General features: G+C 37.0%; 1 protein-coding gene across 2 annotated transcripts in view; it reads right to left on the reverse strand.

The window, feature by feature from the left end:
• Positions 1-748: 748 nt before the first annotated feature.
• Positions 749-25,744, reverse strand: part of PGAP1 (post-GPI attachment to proteins inositol deacylase 1) — a 34,611-nt gene continuing 9,615 nt past the window's right edge. Inside the window, exons 6-27 of one of the 2 annotated variants that reach the window (XM_058809422.1) lie at positions 24,595-24,647; positions 24,352-24,418; positions 23,197-23,302; positions 21,413-21,468; positions 21,213-21,296; positions 19,820-19,869; positions 18,232-18,283; positions 17,930-18,007; positions 16,929-17,004; positions 16,583-16,656; positions 16,445-16,496; positions 15,689-15,755; positions 14,718-14,826; positions 14,326-14,364; positions 13,169-13,262; positions 12,390-12,480; positions 11,990-12,187; positions 11,632-11,764; positions 11,176-11,226; positions 9,783-10,006; positions 9,338-9,442; positions 749-8,511 (exon numbers count right to left, since the gene is read on the reverse strand). In XM_058809422.1, the coding sequence (XP_058665405.1) occupies positions 8,373-8,511; positions 9,338-9,442; positions 9,783-10,006; positions 11,176-11,226; positions 11,632-11,764; positions 11,990-12,187; positions 12,390-12,480; positions 13,169-13,262; positions 14,326-14,364; positions 14,718-14,826; positions 15,689-15,755; positions 16,445-16,496; positions 16,583-16,656; positions 16,929-17,004; positions 17,930-18,007; positions 18,232-18,283; positions 19,820-19,869; positions 21,213-21,296; positions 21,413-21,468; positions 23,197-23,302; positions 24,352-24,418; positions 24,595-24,647 (1,998 nt within the window). In that variant the 3' untranslated portion in view covers positions 749-8,372. Of the gene's footprint in view, positions 8,512-9,337; positions 9,443-9,782; positions 10,046-11,175; positions 11,227-11,631; positions 11,765-11,989; positions 12,188-12,389; positions 12,481-13,168; positions 13,263-14,325; positions 14,365-14,717; positions 14,827-15,688; positions 15,756-16,444; positions 16,497-16,582; positions 16,657-16,928; positions 17,005-17,929; positions 18,008-18,231; positions 18,284-19,819; positions 19,870-21,212; positions 21,297-21,412; positions 21,469-23,196; positions 23,303-24,351; positions 24,419-24,594; positions 24,648-25,744 lie in introns of both variants that reach the window. The other variant, XM_058809423.1, reaches the window with a different exon arrangement.

Consider the following 25,744-nt stretch of genomic DNA (forward strand, 5'->3'; position numbering starts at 1 on the left):
GGTGACTGATGAAGCATGCAGATATGCAAGAGATTCAATTAGCATATATTTTCTGTGAGCTGTCTGAAAAAAAAATCTATACACACTTGTATTGTGGCTTCCTGAGCTAAAGCTCTGAGAAACTGTAGGAGCTAAAAAGTCTGTTTAGACCTATAGCTCATTTTAATGTGTGGGTTGGTCTTTTTTTAGTAATTTCAATTCTTTCCTTCAGGGAAAGTCAAATATAAGCAGAGCACATTTATATTAAAATACTATTAGTATACTTACACTGACTGAATTAAATTGTAACCTCATTTTTGAGGACAGTAGCTGAGTTTAATAAATGCTGTCAAAGCCAGATGTCAGGGGGCTGCCTTTTTAATGCACCCAAATTTAAGCACCAGGTTTTCTTGATAAACATCTTCAATAAATCAAACATTTTCAAAGTGTCTATACTAATTATATAACATTTCTGGCACAGGAAGTAATGTTCATGTATGTTTGAATTAAATTGCTGTGAAGATGAAAATGCTGATAGCATTGGTTGCTCAGTTCCACACAGTATATTTTAAATTTGTACAATTCACCTCTGAAATGTACAAGTTTAAAATATACTAGTTTAGCTGAGAACAAGTTTTATACATATGATGCTCTAGATGAACTGTATTATTCAGCAAACACTTTGAACTTTATTGCATTTCCCAGCCATGAATCCTGAGGTGTTGGGGTTAAGACACTGAGCCAAGCTTCACCCTGTCTATCCAACTATCTTTACTGCACTGTACTTGAGGTGTGAAAGAAGCACTGTTAAAGCACTGCTCCAACCACAAGGCTTTTTGTTTACTACTTTTATTTTCTGCTTAGAATCCCAAGGATTACAAGTCAGAAGGAAAAGCACCAAACTGCTCCACACGAGTACCTGAGGCAGGACTAAAGGCAGACACTGCTCACAACACTCATCAGCATACAGGTAACACACAGCAGCACTGGCAAGTGGCACTTCTTGGGATTTACAACCATTTGTACCAATGCAAGCACGTTGGAATACCATACAAAAATATACAGAAGTGTTTCTTTAGCAGGGCATTTGCTATACAATATACTTGAAGTCATGCACGCGTAGGTAAAAAAAAAGACAAAAACCAAATTGAAGTACACACTGCAGCCAGGGAAACCACCAAACAAAACAGGAACATCCCAGAGCAGCTCCTAATCAAGCTGCCCTCAACAAAAAAGTGTCTAAATGCATTTTTTAAAGATTATGAGATTCCATCTTTCAGCAATTACATCATCATCTGAAAATACCTCTTCTCCAAGGTTTTCTCAGCATCTCACAAGACAGGGACTTTGCTGAAGTTTATGATATATGACATGATCTGTAAGAACTTAGTTATAAACATTTTTATAAGCACAGTAATTTGCTATAGCATTCTTCAAACATTTATAGATAAGACCCTGTCAACATTCTCTAAAAACCTGTAAATATTAAGAGTGAGTTCATGTACAACATCAGATTTGTGGTAGCTACATAACAACTGAACACAGAGGAAGAGTTAAAAACTTCTAAGACAGATTGCTTTGAGAAGTGGTAAGTTTTTCCCCAAAATCACACATTTTCTCCGAAGTTTTAAGTCCTTTTACAACCAACAAATCCTTCCCTCCCCACTAATCACCCAAACCAGGTATTTTGGCCAACATGCTTCTGACTTTGTGCTTGAAAAAACAATTGAAAGGTCAGTGGGGAATCAAGTTACACAGTTTCTCTCGAGTCACCATCATACGTAAAGGCCTTAAAGGTAGTTCTACCTTCTCAATGGTTTCAATACTCGAATATTCCAGTGGCTAGGAAATCACCAATGGCCAGGAGTGCTGAAACATCACCACAAAATAAGAAGTCAGGTGACTGGAATGAGTTCAAGCAGCAGGGAAGACACAAAGATGGTGTGTTCCATGCTCAACAGCAGCAGCACTGTGGCACCCAGACTGAAGCAGGAGCTCAGTGAAAGGAAATGTTTTCTAACTTTGCTGTGTATTGCTCTGTGAGCAGCTGGCAGGCAGTTGTTTGTGTGCATGTCTAAACAACCCCAGTACTACAATAACCTCTGAGATGGCATCACTTTCCAGGGTTCAGTGCTATATGGGAGGGGGGGAAATCACAATTTGTTCAAAACACACACAGAATCCTCTAGAGACAAATAAGAAAAGCCAGCAGTGGCTTTTCCTGAGCTCTTTGTATTAAAAAATACACGTAAGAAATCCTTCTACTATATTAAAACAAGATTTTAAGATCTTAAGTACTTCTAGTTTTCTTTAATGAGTTAGGATAAAAAAAGTGTAATTTTTTTCTCCAAAAAAGGGAATCTACATCTGAACTTTCAGGGATTTATATGTGAATATTTTTCATAAAAAGTAAAATTTAGTATTCAAAACTTCTGGAGCCTTAACACAAACAATCAACCCTGCCCCTGTCTAGTTTTCTTCCCACAATGGTGAGGATTTTGCTATTTAATGCTTAAATACAGTATTTTGCTTAAACTAAAATTGATTTTTTTTTGAGGACCAAATATCAAAATGTTTTAAAATAATTTGACACACAGACTTCAAAGCTGAGACAGATATCTGCAACTAGTTTTTCCTTCCTTAGTTTTCTTCTGGTCACAACAGAAAGGCTTGAAAAATTCAGGTCAGCTAAAGCTTTCTGATTTTTGGTTGGTGTGATTCCAAACAAAAAATATGCTGCACTTGTCATAAATCTTCATTTCTCTAAGAGTAAAATGGGGTCAAAATAATTTTTTTAAGCATTTTCCCCAAATCAAGTTTCAGTATGATCCACACAAATATTTTTGGTCAACTCCAAAAATCCAACATAAGGCTATGGAAGTCGACAGGCTACAGTTAGAGTGTATTCATTTACTGGTTTAAGGCACAGTATATATATATATATATTCTCTCTCTCTAGAAAGCTACAAGTTTAAAGTCACAGTGAGGAATTTCACATTTCAGTTTTGGTCTGGCACTCTAATCATGTGTCCTGTCTACTACCTGTAGACTTCTGTAAAGCATTCCAGGTGCTGCAGCCTCAAATCCTGTTTCCAAACCCAGACTGAAGTGGGTGGAAAATACTGAAACCTGAATTGATCCTAAAACAGTGCACTTAACCTTTTGCAAAAATAAACATCAGCATACTTGCACATTTGATACTTAGATATACCCTGGAATTATTGAAGTTGGAGGGGGAAAACAGTCTTGGTTGATATTTTAACAAACAGGAGGAGTCTGCAGGACACAGCTGCTGCACTTCTGCCAGGTCAGTCCCAGTTCCACTGCTCTGGGAACTCCTGCTGGGCACTACAGGCCAGGGACACTGCAAACCAGAGAGAGCTGCAAGGGGATGGAGGACCCACAATGCTGGGCCACAAATAACAAATATTACCATGTTCACACTTCTGGTTTTTAGAGACAAACTCAGCTCTGACACCACACATTCCCACAGAATCAGAGCACAAGCTGCCAATAACTGTAGAGAGACAATGCTGACAGGATTTCTTTATGACAGCATGAATAGCAAAATCTGTCTGCATTTAAAAATGCAGAAAGAAACCTTACATCTTAAGCAAATAAATTCAAAATATCACAGTTCAGGTTTTCAGCCTACAAGGCAAAAAGCACATATTTGAGGCAGTTATGTGCTTAGACACATGAAAAATTGAGGGCTGGGCAGATTTGGTTAAGTAAGAGCTATGGAATTTTCTCTCTAAATGCTTAAAGTTCATTTTTAAAAGCAGCAGTGTCTATTAATAAGACAAAGTGTATACTTTTTACTTGAGTTTGAGGACAGATGAGCTGATTAAAAGCTTTGAACACATTCACCCATAAATAAAAATACACATCAGAAGTATAGTCTTTGCAAAAGGTTCTCAAAATTTTTAAGACTTTATGGATTCTAATATTCTAGTTCAAAGTTCTGGCTCTAAAAAAAAGGTAAAAATTGTGCTTAAAAAAAAAAGGACTAGTTTTGAATTGTCCTTCATTGTCACACATTTCCTGGAGGCTATACAACAGCAGTATGTAGCTTTGGTGACAAATGTCTCCTCTAAAGGAACAGTGGTGAGAATTTTATATTTTACAGTGCTAAGTGCTTACAAAAGCTACACTGATTATCTCCCAGAAACAAAAATGCAACATGTCAAAACTGTAAATTAAGTGAGAAACATTCACCATTAAAACATTAAATGGAAAATAAGCATCAAGAATTCAGTCTACTTTACAACTAACAATTTTCTAGTAGCTTAGTGACTTAGAACAGCAGCACAATTCTGTACAGACTCTACAACCACTTCCAAAAACATTTTCATAGCTCAGAGTGTTAAAGGTCAGTAAATGTCTGGTTTTATCTATAAATATAACAAAAGTCTAAACACACTCAACCCTGTATTGAAAAAACTTGATTCAAATGAAAGTTTCTCAAATGTTTACATTTATTAATGACTACATAACAGACTTTATTCTGTGCTGTCAGATGGATCAGATTTATCAGACTTCAGAACACCAAGTGAGTTCATCACTTGTTACTGGCAAACACATGGAAAATGAGAAGTATCAAACACTGACATATGCAATGCTTTTGAGGTTAAATGTCAATGCATTTTATTTTGTTAATCACTGACTTTAAAGTTAGTCCAATTAGGTTATAGATGAAAAATTCACTTAGACATACCAGCAGTCTCTGTGCCTTCTACAATGTATTCTTACTGCACTGTTCACAGTTCTGCCATTATTCATCTATTTGTTTTGAAACATAGCAAATTAATACTAAGGATTTGCTACATGAAAAAACCAAAATCAGGGCAGAACTCTAAATGTCAGATATAATACTAACTTAAATTCCATTTACTGCAGGTTTCTTGGAAATAAAACATACAGAGAAACCTCCCACCAAAACCCCCAAACCAATCCTCTTTCAACAGGATGCTAAAATGTGACCCACTGCAACTTTTAAATCACAGCTAAGATGATTGGCTTTGGACAACATTAATTCGCTCAGTTCCAAGGTGCATTTGCTAATTCCAGTGAAGATGTGAGTTTTTCCTTATCAGACACAGAGACTTTCTATGAAGTGTTAGATACATGTGTCACTGCAGCATGATGAGATTGTGAGGAACATGTCTGATGACATCAAGCAGAAAAGATTATAGTCTTCCAGAGCAATTTCAGGGTATGAAGCTATCACCAAAGCTTCTCATTAAATTCCTCCCTGTCAAAGAAAGACTCTGCTGTACCAAAAGTTAGTGGCATTTAATATTTTAAGGTCTTACCCTGTTTCCTCATTCTGTCTCTAAGAGCTTATAAAAAAATCATATTAGATCCACATAAATAGTTTTTATTTTGAATGCATCCTGAGGTCTAAACCCTTACAGTATGTGTCCTGGTCTCCTCCCACATGGTCTAGATAATCTAAAATGTGAAGAAAAATAAAGTGGAATTTTAATGTAATTAAAGGTAGTAAGAGACATTATAATGTATTTGCCAAAAGCTGTTTTATAAATGCAGCCCACTCATAATTAAGAATATTTCAGTAATATTTACATCTCCTTATATAAGCAATTAACAGTGTGTATGTATATATATATATTGGACTATCCTATGTTTCTGCTGAAATAATAATTGAACAGTGGCAGAACTACAGATTTACCTACTTTACCTTCTTGTCCAAAAGTAACAACAATCATTGTATTTTACCTAAAAAATAACCTCAGACTGTTACAAAATCTAGTCCTTTGCAGAATGACAAGTAGGATAATTCATCCTCTCTCAGAATAGGATGAATTCGAAGACTTGTTCTAATCCTATTACCATCCATTGATTGTATGGCAAATCTAATTGGGATTAACTCCTAATCCGCCAAACAGCCGAAGTTGTCCAGTCCACGATCACTGCACAATCCAGACACACATCCCTGCCAACAGTTTAAATCTATTAAATGGCACACAAGGCATTTCAACTCAAAATAGGAGTAAAACTTCCCCTCCTTTCCCCAGTAAAGGTAAACCATCTCTGAGAAAAGGGAGTGTTGAGTGAGATGTGAAAAACTCTTTTCATCTGGGATCTAAGACTCAGGATTATACCTATTCCTACCTCCAACTTGAAAATCAGGCAGGAAAATACACAAGATACCAGAACTCACTTTATGAAGAGTTCTAACAATCATCAATAGAACTCCAGCTAAAAAAAAAATCATTAAATGAAAAAAAAAAAGTGTTATCCTATGCTGCTGTAATTCAGTAGGTTTCACTTCATAGCATATTTTGAAAGCTATCAAAGATACCAAATATCGAGTCTGTTTCATTTCCAACAGTTCCAACAAATGGATTCATGCAGAAAGAGCCTGCTAAGGTGGCAAAACAAAATCAGAAGTAAAAGAGAGTACTAAGCCAAAGGGACTATGAAAGTCGAGGAAAACGATCTTCCACAGAAATCAGACCCTGCACATTTCACAGCCCTTTGCCAGCCCTGTGCAGTTCTGCCACCATCTTTCATTCACAGCCATTTGCAAGTACAACAACTCTGTTCTTCTATGTCTGAACAGCAATTCCTAGTTAAACCAACGGGTGCATTTAGCTACAAGTATATTAAGTCACACAAATTATCTTATATACATATACTGTAGCATACATTTGATTAGAAAATATCAAGATATAATCTATTCAAATAACTTTTCTGATTTACAAACACTATATATAATCTAACCTTCTTTTTGAAAAGGTTAAGACTAGAATACCAGCACATAGATTACTGATAACAGTGACAGTGGTTTGGCTAACTACAATACCCTTACTCAGTTACAGCACTTGTAATGACTTATTAATAACTTGAACTGCTGACATGGATATAAGCAAACAAAACACACGTGGCTTTCTTCACATTTGTCCTTCATTTTGGAAAGTCACTGTGTGAATTGAGTCTTTCCAGCCAGCTGCTCAAAGGAATTGACCCTAACAACACATTAGAAATAACTGAGGCACTTAGGCAAGATTATTAAGATATGATGGAATTAATGGGTCAGGCTGGCTGTACTACTGGATCAAGAGTATTCTTGATTGACTGTGAGCAGTAGATTTCCTCTTGGTATTCCTATGTGATGATTGAGCTGGTCTAGTGTTTCCAGATGAAGGTAACAGGTATCTCAGACACAGCAGAGACAGCTAACACAGAAGCAAGTAGTAAGCTCATCTCTACACAGAATCAATACATCATTTAAACCTAAGGACTGCTGAGATTTCTTCTGTTGGCAAAACACATGCCCAGGGGACAGAATTCCTTACACATAGCTATTGTAGGCTTTATTACAAATGGCAGTCACTGTAGCATCTAGGCACTAAGATAAAATTTATACAGAGCTGATAATTATGGTCAGTATTTCCCACTATTACTGAGTTTGCCCACATGCAGAAGGTAGCACTGTATGGCAGGACAGGAATTTGCAACTATTCCATATTCATTTTACGTATTGGCATTTATTAGGAGATGGTTGGTTCTCTGTTTACAACAGGAATAAAGCCTGCCTTGTCTACTTAGAAATAGAGCAGCAACTGCACTGGTAACTCACAGCATATCTCAATGTTTGCTAGCTTCCACACATGGACAAAGTCCAAGGATTAATTTCAAAATTCCAGAGAAAACTGACAATGTTTTAAAACAACATTACAGCAAATTGTTTATGAATCTGCTGGTATCCTTCCTGAATAGAAAGCTACATAGAATACTGTTGTCTTCTCACTCTCACAAAAAGTAAAATGTGTAAGACTTGCAATAATCTCACAAATGTTCAACTCACACTGATTGAACAAATGATTTGATAGAAATAACAGTTCTATATAAGCAGTACATTCTAGTTTGTCTAGACACAAATGTGGCAGCTTTTGAATGTAACATAAAATCATTCAAAGTATACTTGGCTGTGTGGTTTTTGTTATAGTCACAGTGTGCTTGAAATGTATTGAGTTTTAACCAGCATACTTTAGACCTGCAAGAGATGCAAGTTCAGAACACAGACACTGCATGGCACAGTGAGTAAAAAAGGTGTTTCCACAAAGCAGTACAGTGAAATACCAAAGTGTCTACAAGGCAGAGTATTGAGATGTTGCACTGATATGAGTCATGTGCTTATACACAGTTAAATCACTCCATTTTCAGAGACATGAAATAAACACCAGGAAAGGTTTTCTAAGCAACATGAATAAAACCATAAATTTTCTGTAAAGTATTCACAGTTCTGTCCTCTTTCCCACAAAATGTAAACTACTGATCATATTAATTTAGGCATTTCTGTGTTGCAATTTTTCCCATCTCCAGAGTTAAGTTTCTGGGGTGCATTGTCCTATATAGAATGAACATTACACAAAACAGCACAGCACGTGTAGAAGAAGAGAAAAGGTTACAAAGTGTGGGACTCTGTATAAATGCATTCGTCCAAAGGCCAGCATTGCAACAGACAAAGGGAGTGGAACTTTGGCTGCAATCTTCAAGAGTTTACTGTAACAATAGAAAGGAAAAAGATTATAATTTTGTAGCCACATATGCAGAAAGTATGCAAATGCCATATATAATTTTCCTTTGCAAAATAATTTCTATTTCAAGGCTTTGTTAATCTTTAAAACTGAACAACTAGGTCTAATGTGCCAGAAAAATTGATGCATAAGCAAGAGATATTATTCAAAAAGGTTAATGTCATTAAAACTATAATAATTAAGAAATTTGTTCTCTGTAACATAAGAAGACTTAATGGTTTAGATCACTTGAGATAATAGGTACTGGTCAAGAGGATAAATGACATTTGGTATTATTGATTGTCATTCATGAGACATTAACTAATTTCATATCTCAACAAGAAATATTCTGTCAGCAAAACCAAATTCCCAGAACTTCTTAATCCAGTAGAGAACACATTCTATTTCTACTCCCATAAGGGGAGCTACAGGAACATAACTATAATCCTGTAGAATTCCCTTTTCCTTGTAACTGTCTGACAATAATTGCTCAACATATTTGGATTCTGTGACACTTGAAAGGATTCAATGAATTGTGAGTTAAAAAGTCACATTTCAAGAAGTTATTATGCAGCCAATTGCTTAGACAGCACATTCTTCATTTATTTCCATGTGGCAAATACAGGGGATTTTTTCCTCTTAGCTGAACTAGAGGTACTTCACACACATTTTAGTTCATCTTTTAGACTTAACCATATGAGTTCATGAATCTCTACAGAGGCTGAACAATTACAACATAAATTAAGTTTTACCACACAAATGGTAATTCACAAAGAAGCAGGAAAGCAAAACTAGAGATTGGGCTACAGTACCTTGATTTCACTTCAGAAGTACTTGAATTCATGAGGATTTTTAAGATGCATACAAGCATAATAGCTGTGGTTCTACAGGGATCAGGATCAAGCCTAACATTGTACCTGTAAAGAAATGGTTTAAAAAGTACATCACTTCTAAACTAGGCTGCCAAATAATATCCATGTACTGATGACAAAAAATATACATGAAATCAATATGGCATCCCAGCCTGATTTTAAACCCTTTCTGAAACATTACTTTGTTCAACATGTCACTGATTCACTTAACACCTATTTGCACCACAATACAAACCAGACAGGACAGAGAAAACAATAATAATTAACAGTACTCTTTACAACTGTAAGGTAACTAATAATGTAAAGAACCAAACATTTATAATTTTTATTATCTTCAAAAGTTCCTGTAACTTTCTTCCACCTCTGTGTTCATTTAAGAACTTACCTGAGGTTTTTTAACCAATAAATTAAAGATGGCAAGTTGAGCAGCACAATCCACGTGAATAAATTAAGGACTGTAGTGTGCATCTTAAGACTGTTAGCAGCTTCAGCAGATGTTTCACTGTTGGAGGGAGACTGTGTTGCTTCTGGAATGCTGTCCACTGAACCCTGGGCTTTGACTGTGTGTGTACTGGAGTTCTGTGAAGTTTCTTTTGAGTGGCCTGAATCCTGGAAATGAAAGACAGAAGTCACAAAGATGTGCACAGGCTTGTAAGAACCCATGCTGGGGAAAGAGGAAGGAAAAAATATCCTAACAGTATCACGCCAGCTGTGATTTAGGAAGAAAATCTGCAATTTGTGCCTCAAAAAGCCACCAAAAGTAAAGTCCAATTTTAAAGTATCTAAATTTAACCAGAAATTTCTCATACACTAATAGTTTATATGTCTATGGAAGAAAAGAATGGAGACTGTAAATGCCCTGACACCAATGAAATGAAAAGCAGTTCCTGGAAGGGGGAAGAACAAAATAAAAGGAGCAATAAAGCATGGGGGTGAAAAATCACAGATGATCATTCACAGGAAAGATATAGGAAGTAATGCAACTGGGACTAAAATATTACCTGTAGGAATAAAAAGCAAAGATAAATGAATGAGTTGGCAGATACTAACTTCCAGTGACAGCAATCCCCACAAATGAAACAAAATATTATATAGAGATGAAAGGAGAGGATTTTCAACTAAACACATGAAAAACCCACTCAAAGAAACCCAAAGGAAACTTTCAACAACTTTTTGTGTCAGACTTTGTTCTATGTTTGCAAAAAAGAGCAGGTACTTATCATATGCTGTTATCCACACCTGCTTACATCTTTGATCCTATACTTTAAAGTAATCCAGAAAATAAAGTTCACATGGACTTGGAGCCCAACACTTCTTCACTGTGTTTTTAGCAGCTCCCTGTTTACATCAGTCGCAGTCCATATTCATCTAACACATCTTTTTTGTCATCTCTGGACTAAAATACCTTGAACTCCACACAATGCCTCTCTAGAAAAAGCAGTTTTACCTGCAGTATACATTATTACCTAGAATTTATTTTTTTTTAAAGATAACCCATGCATAATCAAATACCAAAATTTAGACAAATCCTGTTAATCTGTGTGTATTCAGAGACAGAGTTTTCTTCTTAGATGAGAATTTCACATTGCAGAAACTTCAAACAGCAGTCATGTGTGATGGAGCAGGCTGCTCATGGCCTGCCTGTTCTTTCACACCACACATGCAGCAAGTGAACTGCACCTACCCAGTCACTGCAGCACAACCTAAGGGCACCAAGGCAGAAGTTTGCCAGACAATTTTTGGCCAGAGTTTGGAACAGAAGCAGGAAACAGACTCACCCTGTTGTGCATGTTTTGCTCTGCTCTTACAGTTACATGCAGTTTTACAACCTGGAAGACAAGCAGTTGCTTGTTTAGTAAGGATTCTTCACACAAAAGTTGTAGTACAGGAAAAGAAATTGAGGACTCCTTACTCTTCAAGGGAGCTACTAGTCTTTGTTCTTATAGTATTGCCAGCTAGAAGTTAAAATTTTCAATTTTCTGCATTGTTGTAGTGGGCATGTCAGATCACGCATTTCTTTGTAAGAAGCATTAACAAAAGAAGAAAAAAATTCTACAGATTATAGGATTATGACAGTGATAAATTAGAAATATCTGTTTCAAGTATGAGAATAATAACATTTCTTTATGTATGAAAAAGGGTAATCTGGATTTCTGCTTTTAACCTGGGGTTAATTCAAAGCACCTAAAATTTTCAATTCAGTTACATATACAAAATGTTTAGCCTTTCAGTACCTTGAACAAGTATTGGAGATAAATAATGAGCACAGCAAATGCACCACAAGTGGTCCAGCTAACCAAAGCAAGAGATATCATCCCACAGAGTCTGCTGGGTGTAATCAACTTATCTTTCTGAAGTTCAGGAGGTCTAAAAAAAAAAAACAAGCCAGAAACAAAACTCCTGTTGTACTTCTTCTCAGACATCAATTTATGCTTGTTTTCAAACCCAGATGTATAAAATCATGTATAAATTCAATCTGCCCAGAATTCAATCTTGCCCAAGCATTCACACCAAAGCAAACAAACAAAAAAATAATTGTCAGGGTCAAAGTCATCTAGAAGAGCATAATTATATAGCATCAAGTTGTTTTACCTAATCAGAGATAACCATAATGAAGAGAAGAGTCTCAGAGATGTAGAGAAAAATACTCCACTCCAGTAGGCAATGCCTGTCCCAAAAAGAAATAGAATCAGGGACACAAGGGGGAACCATGCATCCTGACTACTCAGTACAGCAGCATCCACCTCTGGCAGTGACAGTGACTCCCATATCTCTCTAAACCAGTTAAACCTGCCAAAAACATGAAAGCAGTATTATTTATCACTTCCAATTGCTCTGACAGTTAGATATCTATCAACTATTCCTTCTATTACAGTCTTTCAAGCAAAATAACAGTCAGGTGTTTACAGTGACTACAGATAAAATAACAGTCCTCCCTAGCAACAGTTTTACTGAAACTTCTGTTTGAAACAAATAAATGATGCAAACTCACCCCTGCAGAAACACAACAATGCTTATAAGAGGTTCTACTTTGTAGGGCTTTGCTGTCCTAACTAGTTGGAGGGAGAAGTCTGAACACTGGCCTAGGATCAAGAACAGAGAGCATCTTAGTTACTGCCACGTCATGAACTTCAACAAACATCATCCATAACAAAATATAAATTTTCACAATGAGAGTTGACTTGAAAACAAGATAACCATGCCTTGTCAGAGTACTGCAAGGCTGCATACTTTGCCACCAAGCCCTTTCTCCACTGGGTCACCCACATTAAGGTAATAATGTGGTACCCATGTTAAGGTAATATGGCACATGAGCTTCTAGAGACACTGTGGAGCTTGTAACAAACACCTCCTGAATTTTAATAAAAATGCATTTTGGCTGAAGACATGACAGCATACCAAAGCTGTAATGCAAATCTCATCTTCCTCCAAGAAATAGTGTTTTCTGAACATTAACAAATGTATTTCTAACTTTTACATGTATTTTAGGTAGATTTCTGATAGTTCTAAACTACTGTGCGACACCGATATTTCAGAGAGGAACTGCAAATTAAAATAATAAAGAAATATTTTGCTACAACACAGCCTTGAAGAACTACCAGTCAAGAAAAAAATTAAAAAGAAGAGCATGGACCCAAATATTTCTGTAAGTTGAATGCTATTTAGCTTAAAAAATTGACATTCAGCTAGTCTTTCATCAGTAAATTCAATAAACAATTTCCCTAAATATACTTGTGACAGAGAAAAATATGCAGATTTTTAGAAAGCTACCTGTTGATCTCAATGTGCTCAGTTGTCCTCCATAAGTAAGAAGAATATTAGAAACAATATAGACTGGAAAAGCACCAGCATGGAACCTTACTATCTGAAAGACAAGGATAAAGGGATAACTTCATTTCTATTTATAAAAATATATTTTAAAAACACATACACAAATATTATCATGAAGCCAGAATGATAATGAGATTAGAAAATCTTTCTTAAAAGATCCAGCTTCTCATTTAAATGCATATTTGATATTCTCTAATAACAATTAATGTTATAGGTGGGAAATATTAGAATCTCTCATAAGCAGTTAATGAAACAGGTTTGGATAAATGATCAAATTAGAAAAAACTGGGGTTTTTTCCCCAGTCAAGACAAGTATAAAAAAAATCAAGCATTACTTTTCAGTAAAGTAAATTTAAAACAATGTAAAGGCCACTTTTCAAGCAAAATCTGCATATAGTTATATATGCTTTTAGGCAAGGAACTTTTGGAAGCAATTATATGCATGTATTAATTGGCTTCCACTCTCTCAAGTAATGATTAATAACCAATAGCCTATAAACTCTATAAATGTTGTAAAATAACAACAAAATGAAAAATCCTTGCTCTGAATGCATAAGTTCATGTAGAGAACCTTGCCAGTTTTATTCCAGCACTACACTTAGGTGCTTGCAAATTAATCACTCTTTAGCAGCAGAGAACTGCAGATGGCCAGTCTATTTTTACTGATCCCCATGTCGAAATGTATTCTTCATTGATAACCAAAGAAGATTGGTTGAAAAGGAACATATGGACCTACTTAGACTTTTTCCCCCAACTTAATTGATGCTAAATGTATTTTAAAGTTCTAACACCACTGACTCATCAGGCTAGAAAGTTAAAATGACCTACAGATATTGAGCTCACCACAAAGCCACATACTGCACATTTACAGCAGCTCTTTAGAGCTAGAGAGCTTTTCTGCTCCTCTAAGGACCAGGGCCTGACATTCATCCAGGAGGGATCCTTGCCAAGGGAAAAGGCTGCAAAATGATCACTGAATAGTGCTCCTCTTGGCATTGAGAAGGAACCTGAAGTGCCATAGTCAGGAAGGGAGGAAGCAAAAATTTTTATAGATGCTACTGACATAGAAAAACCAATTTAGTATTAGGTTTTCTTACTTGCCCAAGAACCTGTAGAAGTGATGTCTTCAGAATTACCTTGAAAAAAAACATATTGTTTCATACAGTGGTAAGCATAAGTACAAAATACTTCAATTTTTAAGAAGCAAATTTAAGTTCTAGAATACAGCAATCCTGCAACTAAAATGTGCAACACCTTACTATAGACAATTAAAAGCAAATGCTTTAAAGTTTTAGAGTCCAATTTTTAGTACTAACCCAGCTGTTGCAAAATACTTGTAACACACACTACATTTGAAAAAGGCCAAACAGCCCACCTTTAGATTTGCTTAGTATTTATTTAGATTAATTAGCTATGTTTTAAAAGACTGAATTATGCAAAAATTATCCAGCAATGCAAACTAGCTATAAAATAAAACTGTTTTACTCACTTCATACTGACAGTCTGGGGAAGAGTAGATGTTTAACTCTGGAAGGCTGCTGTCACTGTGGGGCTGAGCAATGTGCAGTTTGGCAGAAATCTCAGCAAGAGATGGAACTCTGAAACAGCAACTTACATGGTCACTGCTGTCCTTATGACCAAACAGAAAAACCAAAGGTGTCTCAGTCCTCAACAAGTGCACATAAATCAGATCTACCACACCAAGTGTCACTTTAAGCTGTGAGCAAAATGGTGTAAGGAACTTGTTCATCCTGTCACAAAGAACTGTGTAACATCCTCAGTTCCCTCTCCTCTGAGCTATCCTGGGATTTGGCACTAAGGAAAGCAGACAAGTTTAGGGAACACATAGAGCATGCAAGTATGCTGAGTGCCAGGAAGGGACAGAACATATCCTCAGGAATATAATTCAGTTTCCTGAAAGTATTATGCTGCTGGAAAACACAGGGGGCTGGGAATTGTGAGGTATCCTTAAGACTTCTAAAATAAACTAGAAATACAGTTTTCCTACCATCTAAAACTAAGTCAAGTGTTCAACTTCATAAGTGACAAATATATTTCAAGCTGTATAATTTGATTTTGTCAGGACTATGCTGCTGAAGCAAACATAGGGCTGCTGTAATCCAAACCCTGGCTTCCAGGAGGAAGCCAGCATCCAGAGCAGCCACTGTTCTCCACTCATGAGAAGGTCAATGATAATCCTGAGAATTTCAGACCAGCATATCTGACTTCTTTTACAAGAAAATTAGTGAGAACTATTAAGCAAACAATTAGTAGGTATCCTTATTCTAGGAAAAGTCAAAACAACTGTGTCAACAAGGGCAGAAATGTAAATGAGGAAAAGATGCAGAAGCCAAACACTTAAGACCGGAGAAACTGTCTCACATCAGAAATACTACCACAACACGATGCAAATATTCTTTAAAAACATATCAAGAAGTCATTAATTGTTAAAGTCCTTACTTTGCTACAGTTATTGAGTCTTCATATGACCAGGGGATATGAAGTCTATAAACACTTGGTTTTCTTTCTGAAATGGAACAGCATTAAAAAATATAAACTTAACTACGAACAACATGTGGCAACTGTCTCTAAAAACTCCAGGGCCAGTAAAACAAAGGTGGCACACAGATCACTACACAGAATCTCTGGGCTTGCAGTTACATTGCCATTGACACTGCAATGCAGATCAGAGCAGTTAGCAGCAAACAAAAATGACACGGTTAAACTCAGGCTGTTACAGAAAAAGACAGTGAGACATCAATGTTTAAAAGAAGAACAGTTTTGAGAAGAGTTCTGCTTTACAATATGAAACAAAACCTCAGTCTAATGAAATTCATCACTTTGTTTCTTGAGAAAAGCACATTTGCCTAGGATTTTTACAAATGTGAATGTTGAGCTGCATAAGCTTAAACAGGATGTGTTGCTAAAGGATCCTGTTTCAAAAAAAACACTTTCAATATAAGGCAGAATCTTGAAACTGAAATGGAAATTCAACTTCCCTTTGCTGGGAAATAAGAAAAACAAACATTAAAATCCTAATTCCTCATTTTTGTTGATCCATCCTTCTTAAAGGGGGAAGTGAGAGATATCAACAGACACATTTGAACACAGACACATAGCAGCATTGCTAAACTCTATTGCATGAGAACACTTTAGCTCCTACAAATTTTCAACAATTTGTTTTATAAATTTGTACTTTAGAAGACTTCTATTTACCTTTGAGTGACTGGCAGTGACTGTCTATATAAATTTTGAAAGCTTGATATATCTAGAACACAAAAAAATAGAATTCACTCACTTTTCTCCAGACAAACAGTGGTTACATTACCTTAAAAACTTTAGTAGAATTCTTACCTGGCTGAAGTGCTGGAGCTGTACATTGTAAAGTAATCCAGTTGAATTTAAGAGAATTTTGCTTGAAGAAAACCCTGGAAAGGATACAATATTTTCACTTATTAGATACAATTATCTGAGAAGTCACTACATATTCAGATTATTTCTTTTCCAGGAGAATTACATACTTTCATATCTGTTAAACCCCCACATTTCTTATTTCTTTGTTGTTAACAAAAGCAGTGTTAGCTTCAGTGAAAAACAACCCCCAAAAACCTCCTGACCTGATATTTTTAGGCAAATTTATTATCCAAAGGTTAGTTATATTAGTTTTCCATTTTTTCCAAAAGCAATATGATATACTTACCAAATGAAAAAATGTGTGTTACAGGGAGCTGGACTGTTCTGGAATCCTCTTTGAAGAATTCACAGCCCAAAGTATACTGCAATTGAGGATATTAAAAACAGATCTAAACCAAAGCACAAAACTAGAAAGCCTTTGTACTTGCCAAATTACATTTCCCAAGTGATGTCTCCTCTATCTTTGCTTATTGAACATTGTGCATTGCTAATTTCACTGCAAGATGCTTCTGTCACAACTATCTCAAAGAAGAACATCACACTTGTGCTGTGAATGACTTCTTGGTTCATGGATTAATATACCACAGACTCAGAGACTGTATTTGTGTAACAGAAAGCAATGTCAGCTCTGACCCATCTTACTGGAAATTCCAATTCAGTACTCTGCCATTTCCAGGACTAACTGGAAAGGTCTGCCAGACCCACATGGGTAACACACCAAGCCTCCAAATGTCCTCTTACTGGGATCCTGAGAGCTCTTGCTGCAAAGATATCCATCTCATTTGTGAGAGTCAAACTGGTAAACTCTGCACAACTCGGGCTACTCTGCAACTCAGGCTACTACATCATTTGTGGCTTAAGAACTTGCAGAACTATCTGACCTATGCTTCCCAGAACCCAGGTGTGCTGCCTTCCATTTTCTGTAATCTCTGCTAAGCTGGGTAAGAGAATTGACTGTTCAAAGGTATGAACATTCAGGAAAACAGTCAGAGGATTAAGAAGAACAAGGAAGATTACCATTAGAATCTCCAACAGGAACTCTAAGAACTGATTTGAGAGCCATGGCCTTGTACATGTTTCAAGTGCTGTTCATGCCTTATTGTTTGGTATTTTATCAAAGTGTTTCTGAGCTTACAGAAGCTACTTTCAAACCACACTACACTGTGGGTCTATGGCTTCTCAAAGTAACTCAGCACATATTAAATATGCTTCCTTTTCCTCCTGTCATAGCCCCTGAAAGTTACGAATACACCAAGCAAGGAATTTCTGAATGTGGTATTTTTTTACCTTATTGCCAACTGCAGGTGGCACCTGAATGACAATGTGGGACAAAGAAGGATAGTCCAGGAGTTTCAGCATTACAACCTTAAAAAGAAAGGAAGAAAGAAAAAGAAAGAAGGAAGTAGCAAAGCCATTAATGAACACACCCCTTAGCTTGCCCCTTGCCAGTTCCCAGTTGTTGACCTCTTGTACCCTCTCCTGTGGAATGCAATCTGTCCCAATGCTCCAAACAGAACAGCTCCTTCCTCTATGACTTGCAACGACCTCCTGAAACACCTCTCCCTCCTACAAGTTAGGTCCACACTTACCTTGGTGGTTGGAAGTAACTCAGCTCTCCAGGATAAATCAGCAGCTTCCAGGCTGTAAAAATTCATGCACATTAAAGGATGAGCATATTCATTATGCAGGCCCAGCATTATGGCAGTGGATTAATAAACCAGCTTCTCTCTCTCTCTGAATTAACATTTTAAATTGAGAAGAAATTTGGCTGCACTGCTACCACAGTAATTTATCAAACTGCAGTAATTTCAGATAGTGCAAATCTTATTTGTGCAAAACCAAGCCAAGCAAAGCTCCAACTCTCTCATACAGAAAACCTGCAGCATGTATTAGCCAGGCAGCTCAGACACAAAGAGAAAACTTTTCATCAGCTAAAACTGTACTAGCATTGAAATATTATGCAGTTTTATTAGCATCTGTTAAAAATCAAAAGCACAGATTTTCCTATGGAAATACCTAAAATAGAGAATATAAATAAAAAATGTTGTTAGCTGTTAAAGAGTTTGTAGCAATTCTAAAATGTGTTCACACACTGAACTGCAACACATCCATTTGGTCACCAGGTTTTGATTTTTTGATTACCAGAATACTGCTGTTTCTCTAAACAGTGTTCATGACTTCAGGACAGTCCACAGCCAACCCACAATTGTTAGATGAGGTTTAAGTAGCAGTCCTGAACAAGTAACTTCATCACTTCATGCTGATCAAAGGTTCCACAAAGGAGTCACAGCCAACTTCTTGGATCAGGAAAAAGTAACTGTGGCATTTGACTATCTGCTGGAGGCAAGACCGCCTGTACACCTCAGTGACCCCAGAACAGATAAAAATTTTGCTTGTTCAATTTTGCCTGGAAGCTTTCCCTTATTTGAAGGGTAGAATGAATTTACTTTGAGTCTATTTTACAAGTTTAAGCTAAGACAATGTTTTAAATCTATTTTGTAACTACTGTCATAAAATACAACCACTAAACCACGCGTCCTTCTAAATACTTCTCATATGACAGTAGCAAATTTAAAATAAGAAAGAAAGAGATGCTTTACTCCACTCTTCTGAAGGCTCTGTGTGACATTTGATGTCTTTGTCACAGGGTTCTAAAGAAACAGAATGACAGAATGGGTTGAAAAGGACATTAAAACCCATCTAGTTCCAACAGCTCTGCCATGGACAGGGACACCCTGCACCAGACCAGGTGACTCAGGACCCCATCCAGCCTGGCCTGGAACATCTCTAGGGGTGGGACATCCACAGCCTCGATGGGGGAGCTGCTCCAGTGCCTCACACCCTCACAGTGAACAACTTCTCCCCAATATCCAACCTAAACGTGCCCTGCCAGTTTAAAGCCACTACCCCCTGTTCTGCCACCTCATGCCCTTGTGGAAGGTCCCTCTCCAGCTCTTGCCATGAAGGTCAAAAGCACAGCTCCCTGAAGAGGAATATCACCTATTTTAAGAAAAGCTATTCTTTCCTGTTTTCCTGGTGATATAGAAAGCATGAATTATTTACAATAATGATTTTACTTCCCAATCCCTTCCTACCAAGGATAATTTATACACTTTAAATTCAAACACAGCCTCACAAAACCCATTTGAATAAAGGACAGGAATTGTTCATACTCACCACATTGATGAATTAGTGTTCATGCAGCCATAAATCCAGCTACTTGTGTCCTGTAAAGTCAATACCATAAAATACTCCATTACCTAGGTGTGATTGCATTTATAAATATATTCAAAATACTGATTACTTCAAACAATGCAAGGGTTAAAACTGATGATAATTAAAGGACTGATATCAATCTTGCAATTATAATTGCAAGGACAGAAAGGTGAAGCTTCAGAGTGAATGGTGGGGGTTTCCAGGAACCATTTTACACAACTTCAATTTGCCACCCTTTATATGAGTAAATACAAAGTTAAGCAAACAAGCTTTCATAAATTCTCTTTTAAAAATATCCATCTTACATACGATGTTTAATCTCTTCTAACTAAAAGGAACATCTCAAGGTACTCTTTTAAGCAGTAGAGGAATACTTTAGATATTTAATGCTCTACTGCTCCATCCCTTGAGAATTTAAGTGTTCTGAAGCAACAGCACCATGATGCAGCTCTCAGACATTTGTTTGTTTTGTACCTCCCTCCCCCTCTCAAGCTGTACTGGGCCTGTGTTTCAGACACCATAACAAGGGAAAAGTTATCCTGTCAAAGCACAGCTAAGGTCACAACATACATGCAAACACTGAAGGTGCCACTGAGAAAGTTACAAAAGCACCAAGCACACACAACTGCTGTTCACAGTGGTGGTATGAATGCCATCTTTGCGAGGGGAGGAGTGGCAACAGGGACAGGCAGGATGAAACAGGAAAGCATCTCAATTTTCTTGCCACTAATGTAAATATGTGATTCTGAAAAGTGTATTTATCCATCTTCAGTTTGCCAAGAGATTAAATTCATTCTTGTATAAGTAACTGAAAAAAAATTTGGCTGAATATCTGTGTCTCAAGCTAAAAATACAAGAAATGCACATTATGGTGTTTCCTCTTCATAGGAGACAACTGAGATGGTGCTCATCTGTCTCCCATTCACTTTCTTTGCTTAGTAAAAGATCTCTGCAGCCTTTCAGGCTCACTTAAATTTTATTATGGGAAAGCAAACCTACAAACAGCTTTCCCAAATTAGAAGTATGGCAAAAACACAGCAGCACTAAAAACAACTTCTTCCTTCAAAACCATTGATACAGAACTGCACTAAATCAAAGGACACAGTAATTAGAGCTAACCAGGAGAGTTGGAAAGAAAACATCTGAGGTTCAGGTGGCACTGAAGGTTTCAGATCTTGAATACTAAGTGGGACATGCTAAAACAGGTAGTGCCTCTGACATGCATTAGGCTGTGATTGCAAATGGATGTCAGCAATTTCAACAGCTCATTAATTGTCTTAGGACTGCAGCAAATGGAAATTAAAAATCACATCTTTATAAACAAATGCCAGACATTAAAGAAGTATTTTCTCACCAACATACTATTTTCACAGTAAACATGACTGTATGATTTTCTGTGGCTTGCAAGAGGAAATGAGAAATATTTTCCATCAGAATCCTAAAAAAAAAACCAAAACCAAAAGCTCATTATTAAAATAAAAAACCACAACCCCCTGCCCCAACACAACAACCAAACAAAAATATAAACACACAATGGGGAAAAATATTACTTACATTGTAAACTGAGTAAGTCCATTTTGAGGCTTTGACTGTAATCCAATTGAAAGCTCCTAAAAATAAATATTTCAGTATGCTGCACTGCAGGAACAATTATCCTTTCATCCAAAACCTGGTATTTTACTGATCACCAAGGTCTTATTTCCTATCTATATATGGATATAAACCTTTTGTGCTTTAATCAACACTGAGGATTGCTACTACTTACAATTACATGCAACAGTTATCATCAGTTACACAGGAAACAATAAAGCCCTAGGATCCTGTTAATAAATACTAATGGCAAAATAAAAACCCCATGGATCTTGAAACAAAATAAAGGCAACAAAACAAATAAACCAAATTATATTCATGTAATTACAGGGTGAGTGATTAATGATGAGGCAACATTAGGAACAGCCCCAATCTTTGTCCCTGTCAGCATTTTAGAAAGCTAATACAGAAACTTGTGCAGAAGAACATCAGCAAAGTAACACAGAAAAAACCAGGAGCAGTTTAAAGATATGCCTGGGAAAAGAGTAAGGCAATAATGAAGACCTCAGATTACAAACAATGCCAATTGTCATGCAAAGAGGTTGTATCTTTCTTCCATTTAAGGAGAGTAACAAATTCATGACAGAAATTCAGCTAAATGTCAAGAGGTCACCATGAATAGGAAGACAGAAACATGAAATTCAATTTAAAAGAAATTTTTCTTATTGCTAAAAACTGACCCAAAAAAGGCAACCCTCCCAAAATATGAGTTTCACAACCTCTCTGGGCACCTGTCCTAGTGTTTGACTACCTTCCTGGTGAAATATTTTTTCCTAATACCTAATTAGAACATCTTTTGTTACAACTCGATTTCTACTGCCTAATTGTAGAAACCTTCTGCTTTCTAATTGTGCTATCACTGTAAACCTCTGACAAAAATCTAACTTCATCTTCTCTCCAATTCTTCATTAGGAAGTTGAAAACAGCAACATGATCCCCCTCAGCATTTTCTTCAGGGTGAAATTCCTCAGTTCACTCAGCCTCCTTCCCCCATTTCCTATGCCTCAGGAACTGCCCATTTGGGTGGTCTTTTGCTCCACACTCATTTCAGAGATGCCAATGCATAAATGCTTTCATGTAAGAGGGTGCCCAAAACTGGACAGCAAAGTACAAGCTACATTGGTACTTCTACAATGTCTTACACTGAGAACATTCCTGACATAAAATGGTTTGTGTAAAACAGTTCAGCCCACTTCAGCAAAATAAAGCTTTGCTCTACAAAAGTTGTGTTTAGTCCTTAAGACTCCATGTAGTCAAAATCTCTCACTTTTAACTCTGCATCCTTAGGAAGGAACTGTAGAAGGAACCCCTCAGTGTTTCACCCTGCCATGTCATGGGGAAAAGTGATTGATGGAGCAGGTCTGAATGTTCAGGATTTCCATGAGCAGAACAAAATCACCATAATGGCTCTGCAACCCCCCTCCAATCCCTCTTGCAACCACTGCAGATAAGACTGCTCTTCTGACATCCAGCAATTCCCAGTTTCTGAGATCTCCTACTGGACAACCTGGTGTAAATATGACTCCTCAGAGTCCGAGCTATAGAAAAGTGACAGATTTTTGCACCTATCCCTGTTAACCAATTTAATACCAAAACCAAATAAACACAGATTGCTTAGGCCTATAACCTGCATATTATTTTAGTTTGCCTGAAGGAGGATAAAGTGTATTCTGAAACTGTTAATGAGAAGATTAACCATTAACAAAGCAGTATCACTGAACCCTATTATAAAGAAAACTGCTGCTCACCTGTGAGGTGTGTAAAAGCTTCAGGATTTTCCTCATACATCTTTGCAGGGTGTCTCACAAAGTGGTGATTCAATACAGACATTCTCTTCTTTGGATCCTCAGTTATCTAAAACAAAAGCACATTATCAATTTTTACCAATGTGTGTGATTTAAGATCACCTCATGATCACAGCTAGCAATGCAGTTTTGTGGGGGGAAGGCAGCAGAGATTGTTAGAACTCATTGAGCCCCTTCTCTTCTGAATGCAATACTCGGAAGTGCCACCAACAGTCAATCACTGCAATACAGAAAATCTACACATTACTGAGCACAGCCAAAACTTTCAGGAGTTTTATATTCTCACCTACTCATAACCCAGGAAACCATTCCATTAAACTTTCTTTATAGGCACACATGCATTCTTCCTGAAATGAAACTCAGGCCAGAGCTTAAGAAAAATTCTCACATTTAGGCTAATCTGAGCTCTCATATCCAGCTGTATTGCCACACTGGGATTCACTTTTGTTTGGATTTTGGCTGGGATTTTTGGTTTTTTGATTGGTTTGGTTTTGCTTTTTCCAAATAAGCCTTCCAGGACTAATTTTTATCTATTCCACTTTCCAAAACTGTGGCCATTCAACTGATTTCTGAAAAGTTTTACTCTCTAGCACAGTCAGTGCTGCAGAACAACTATACTGCTCTTTTTGACTCTCAAAATCACACAATAAAATAAATACACATGAAAAACTAGAGGAATCTGTCCCAAACAGCCTCAGAAGGAACACCTGAAATCCTTCCTCTTCTGTCTTGGGCTCTGCACTTATGTACACATTAGAGGTCAAATTCACAGCTACAGATCCAACAAAATTTGTTTATCCTGGTGCAAGGTCAACTGAACCTGCTGCTTTGTGGAAGAAATGTTCAGCCCACAGCTCAGCTATAAAGCATCAAGCAGTCAATAATGAAAACTGAGCTAACACTTTATTTCTGACTCTTTGGTTAAACAACACAAAGGGATTTCTCAGTTACTGGTACAAAATGGGAACTTCTCAGTGTGACGTAGAATAATCAAGAAAGAGCTTTCTGTGAAAGAGGGAGATATCTCTCCTGATTAAACATTCTGGGATGGAAGAAGAAAGTCTGATGGGTAAAGATACAGAGATCACATATACAGACCTGCCTTGTGTTTTCATCTATGAGATCAAAAAAAGCTCTAATGGTAGCCAGGATCAGTTCTTTGCACCTAGAAGACAGAATAAGGAAAATTAAATCTAGAAAGGTAAGATCCAGGGTGTTAAAATTGGTCAGAAGAGACTTCACCATAATAATAAAATGAAGGTAAATTATGGTAGAAAGTGCTAACAGTGGAGAAGAGAGCTATGCACAGTGAGTCAATGAACCTTTGTTCCATTCTCTTACCACACTATGGAGAGATGGTCAGTTGAGGCCCAAGCTCTAGGCACAGCTGAGCTCTGTTTGGGGGAAGAAAACCATTAAGCTTTTGTTAGTACTCAATTCTAAAATTATATGGAAAATTTTCCCCTCATTTAAACATATTTGCACAATTATTAAAAAGAACAGCCCTTATCTTAAGAGTTTCTGAGCTTAGGGTGCAGCAGAATGACTTCTTCAGTCACCCATCTTGCAAGCACTGAGGCACGTGCAAGATGGAAATGATAAAACAAAATTACAAAACTATCTGTGTTAGATAGCAGAGACCAGGGGTGAAAGGGCAGAAAATGGAGAGGAGGAAACTTACCAAAAATTTCTTCAAAGACTGCTTCTATGACTAATCTTACTATTTTAATACCTGATCCTGGCACATGAGAATAGCAGCACGCCAATGAAAGCTGTTCTTGAGAAACCAAGGGCATCCTCAACAGCAAGAACCATCAGAGCACCACAAAGAAAGGCTGGTCAGTCTGAAGCTATTACTTGCTTTAAATGGATTTCATATATTACATTTTAGGGACTAACACTTTCTAAAAAACCTCCCACAAATGGAGCTCATCAATCTATTGCTCAACATGAATCAAATAAACTATGAACTATTAATGCATCATTGGGAAATAAAAACCAAACTGAACAATAGCAACCACAAGACAACCTCCAAAACAAACCAAACAAAAACCAGAAAGAACTGGTACCACTACTCAGGAAATCTCATGCAAAATTCTGGTCACCAACACTCAAGAGAAATGAAAGTAGAGCAGATGCAGAGAAGGGTTACTAGGACAAAGGGAATGCAGAGTTAATCCTCTTAGCCTAGCAGGATCTGAGCTGAGCCTATTTATAGACAGCTTTCTGTACAACACACAGGGAGGTAAACACCAAGGGAATGGCAGCTATTTCATATAGCATTTTAAGCAGATGTCAGAAGAAAGGCATTTAAAAACTGGCTTCTGCAGTAAATGGAAGTTGGAAATTACAAGTTTTCCTCTTCCTTGTGTTTTCCAGACTCTCCACTGTCCATGTAGGGAACAAGTTGATGGAGAGGGGATGGAACAACAAACCTAACTACTTCCTGATGACCCTTGATTAATTTTGAAAGCACAGATGCCTCAAAAAG

This window comes from Ammospiza caudacuta, chromosome 8 (genome assembly GCF_027887145.1).
Source record: "Ammospiza caudacuta isolate bAmmCau1 chromosome 8, bAmmCau1.pri, whole genome shotgun sequence".
Lineage (NCBI taxonomy): Eukaryota > Metazoa > Chordata > Aves > Passeriformes > Passerellidae > Ammospiza > Ammospiza caudacuta.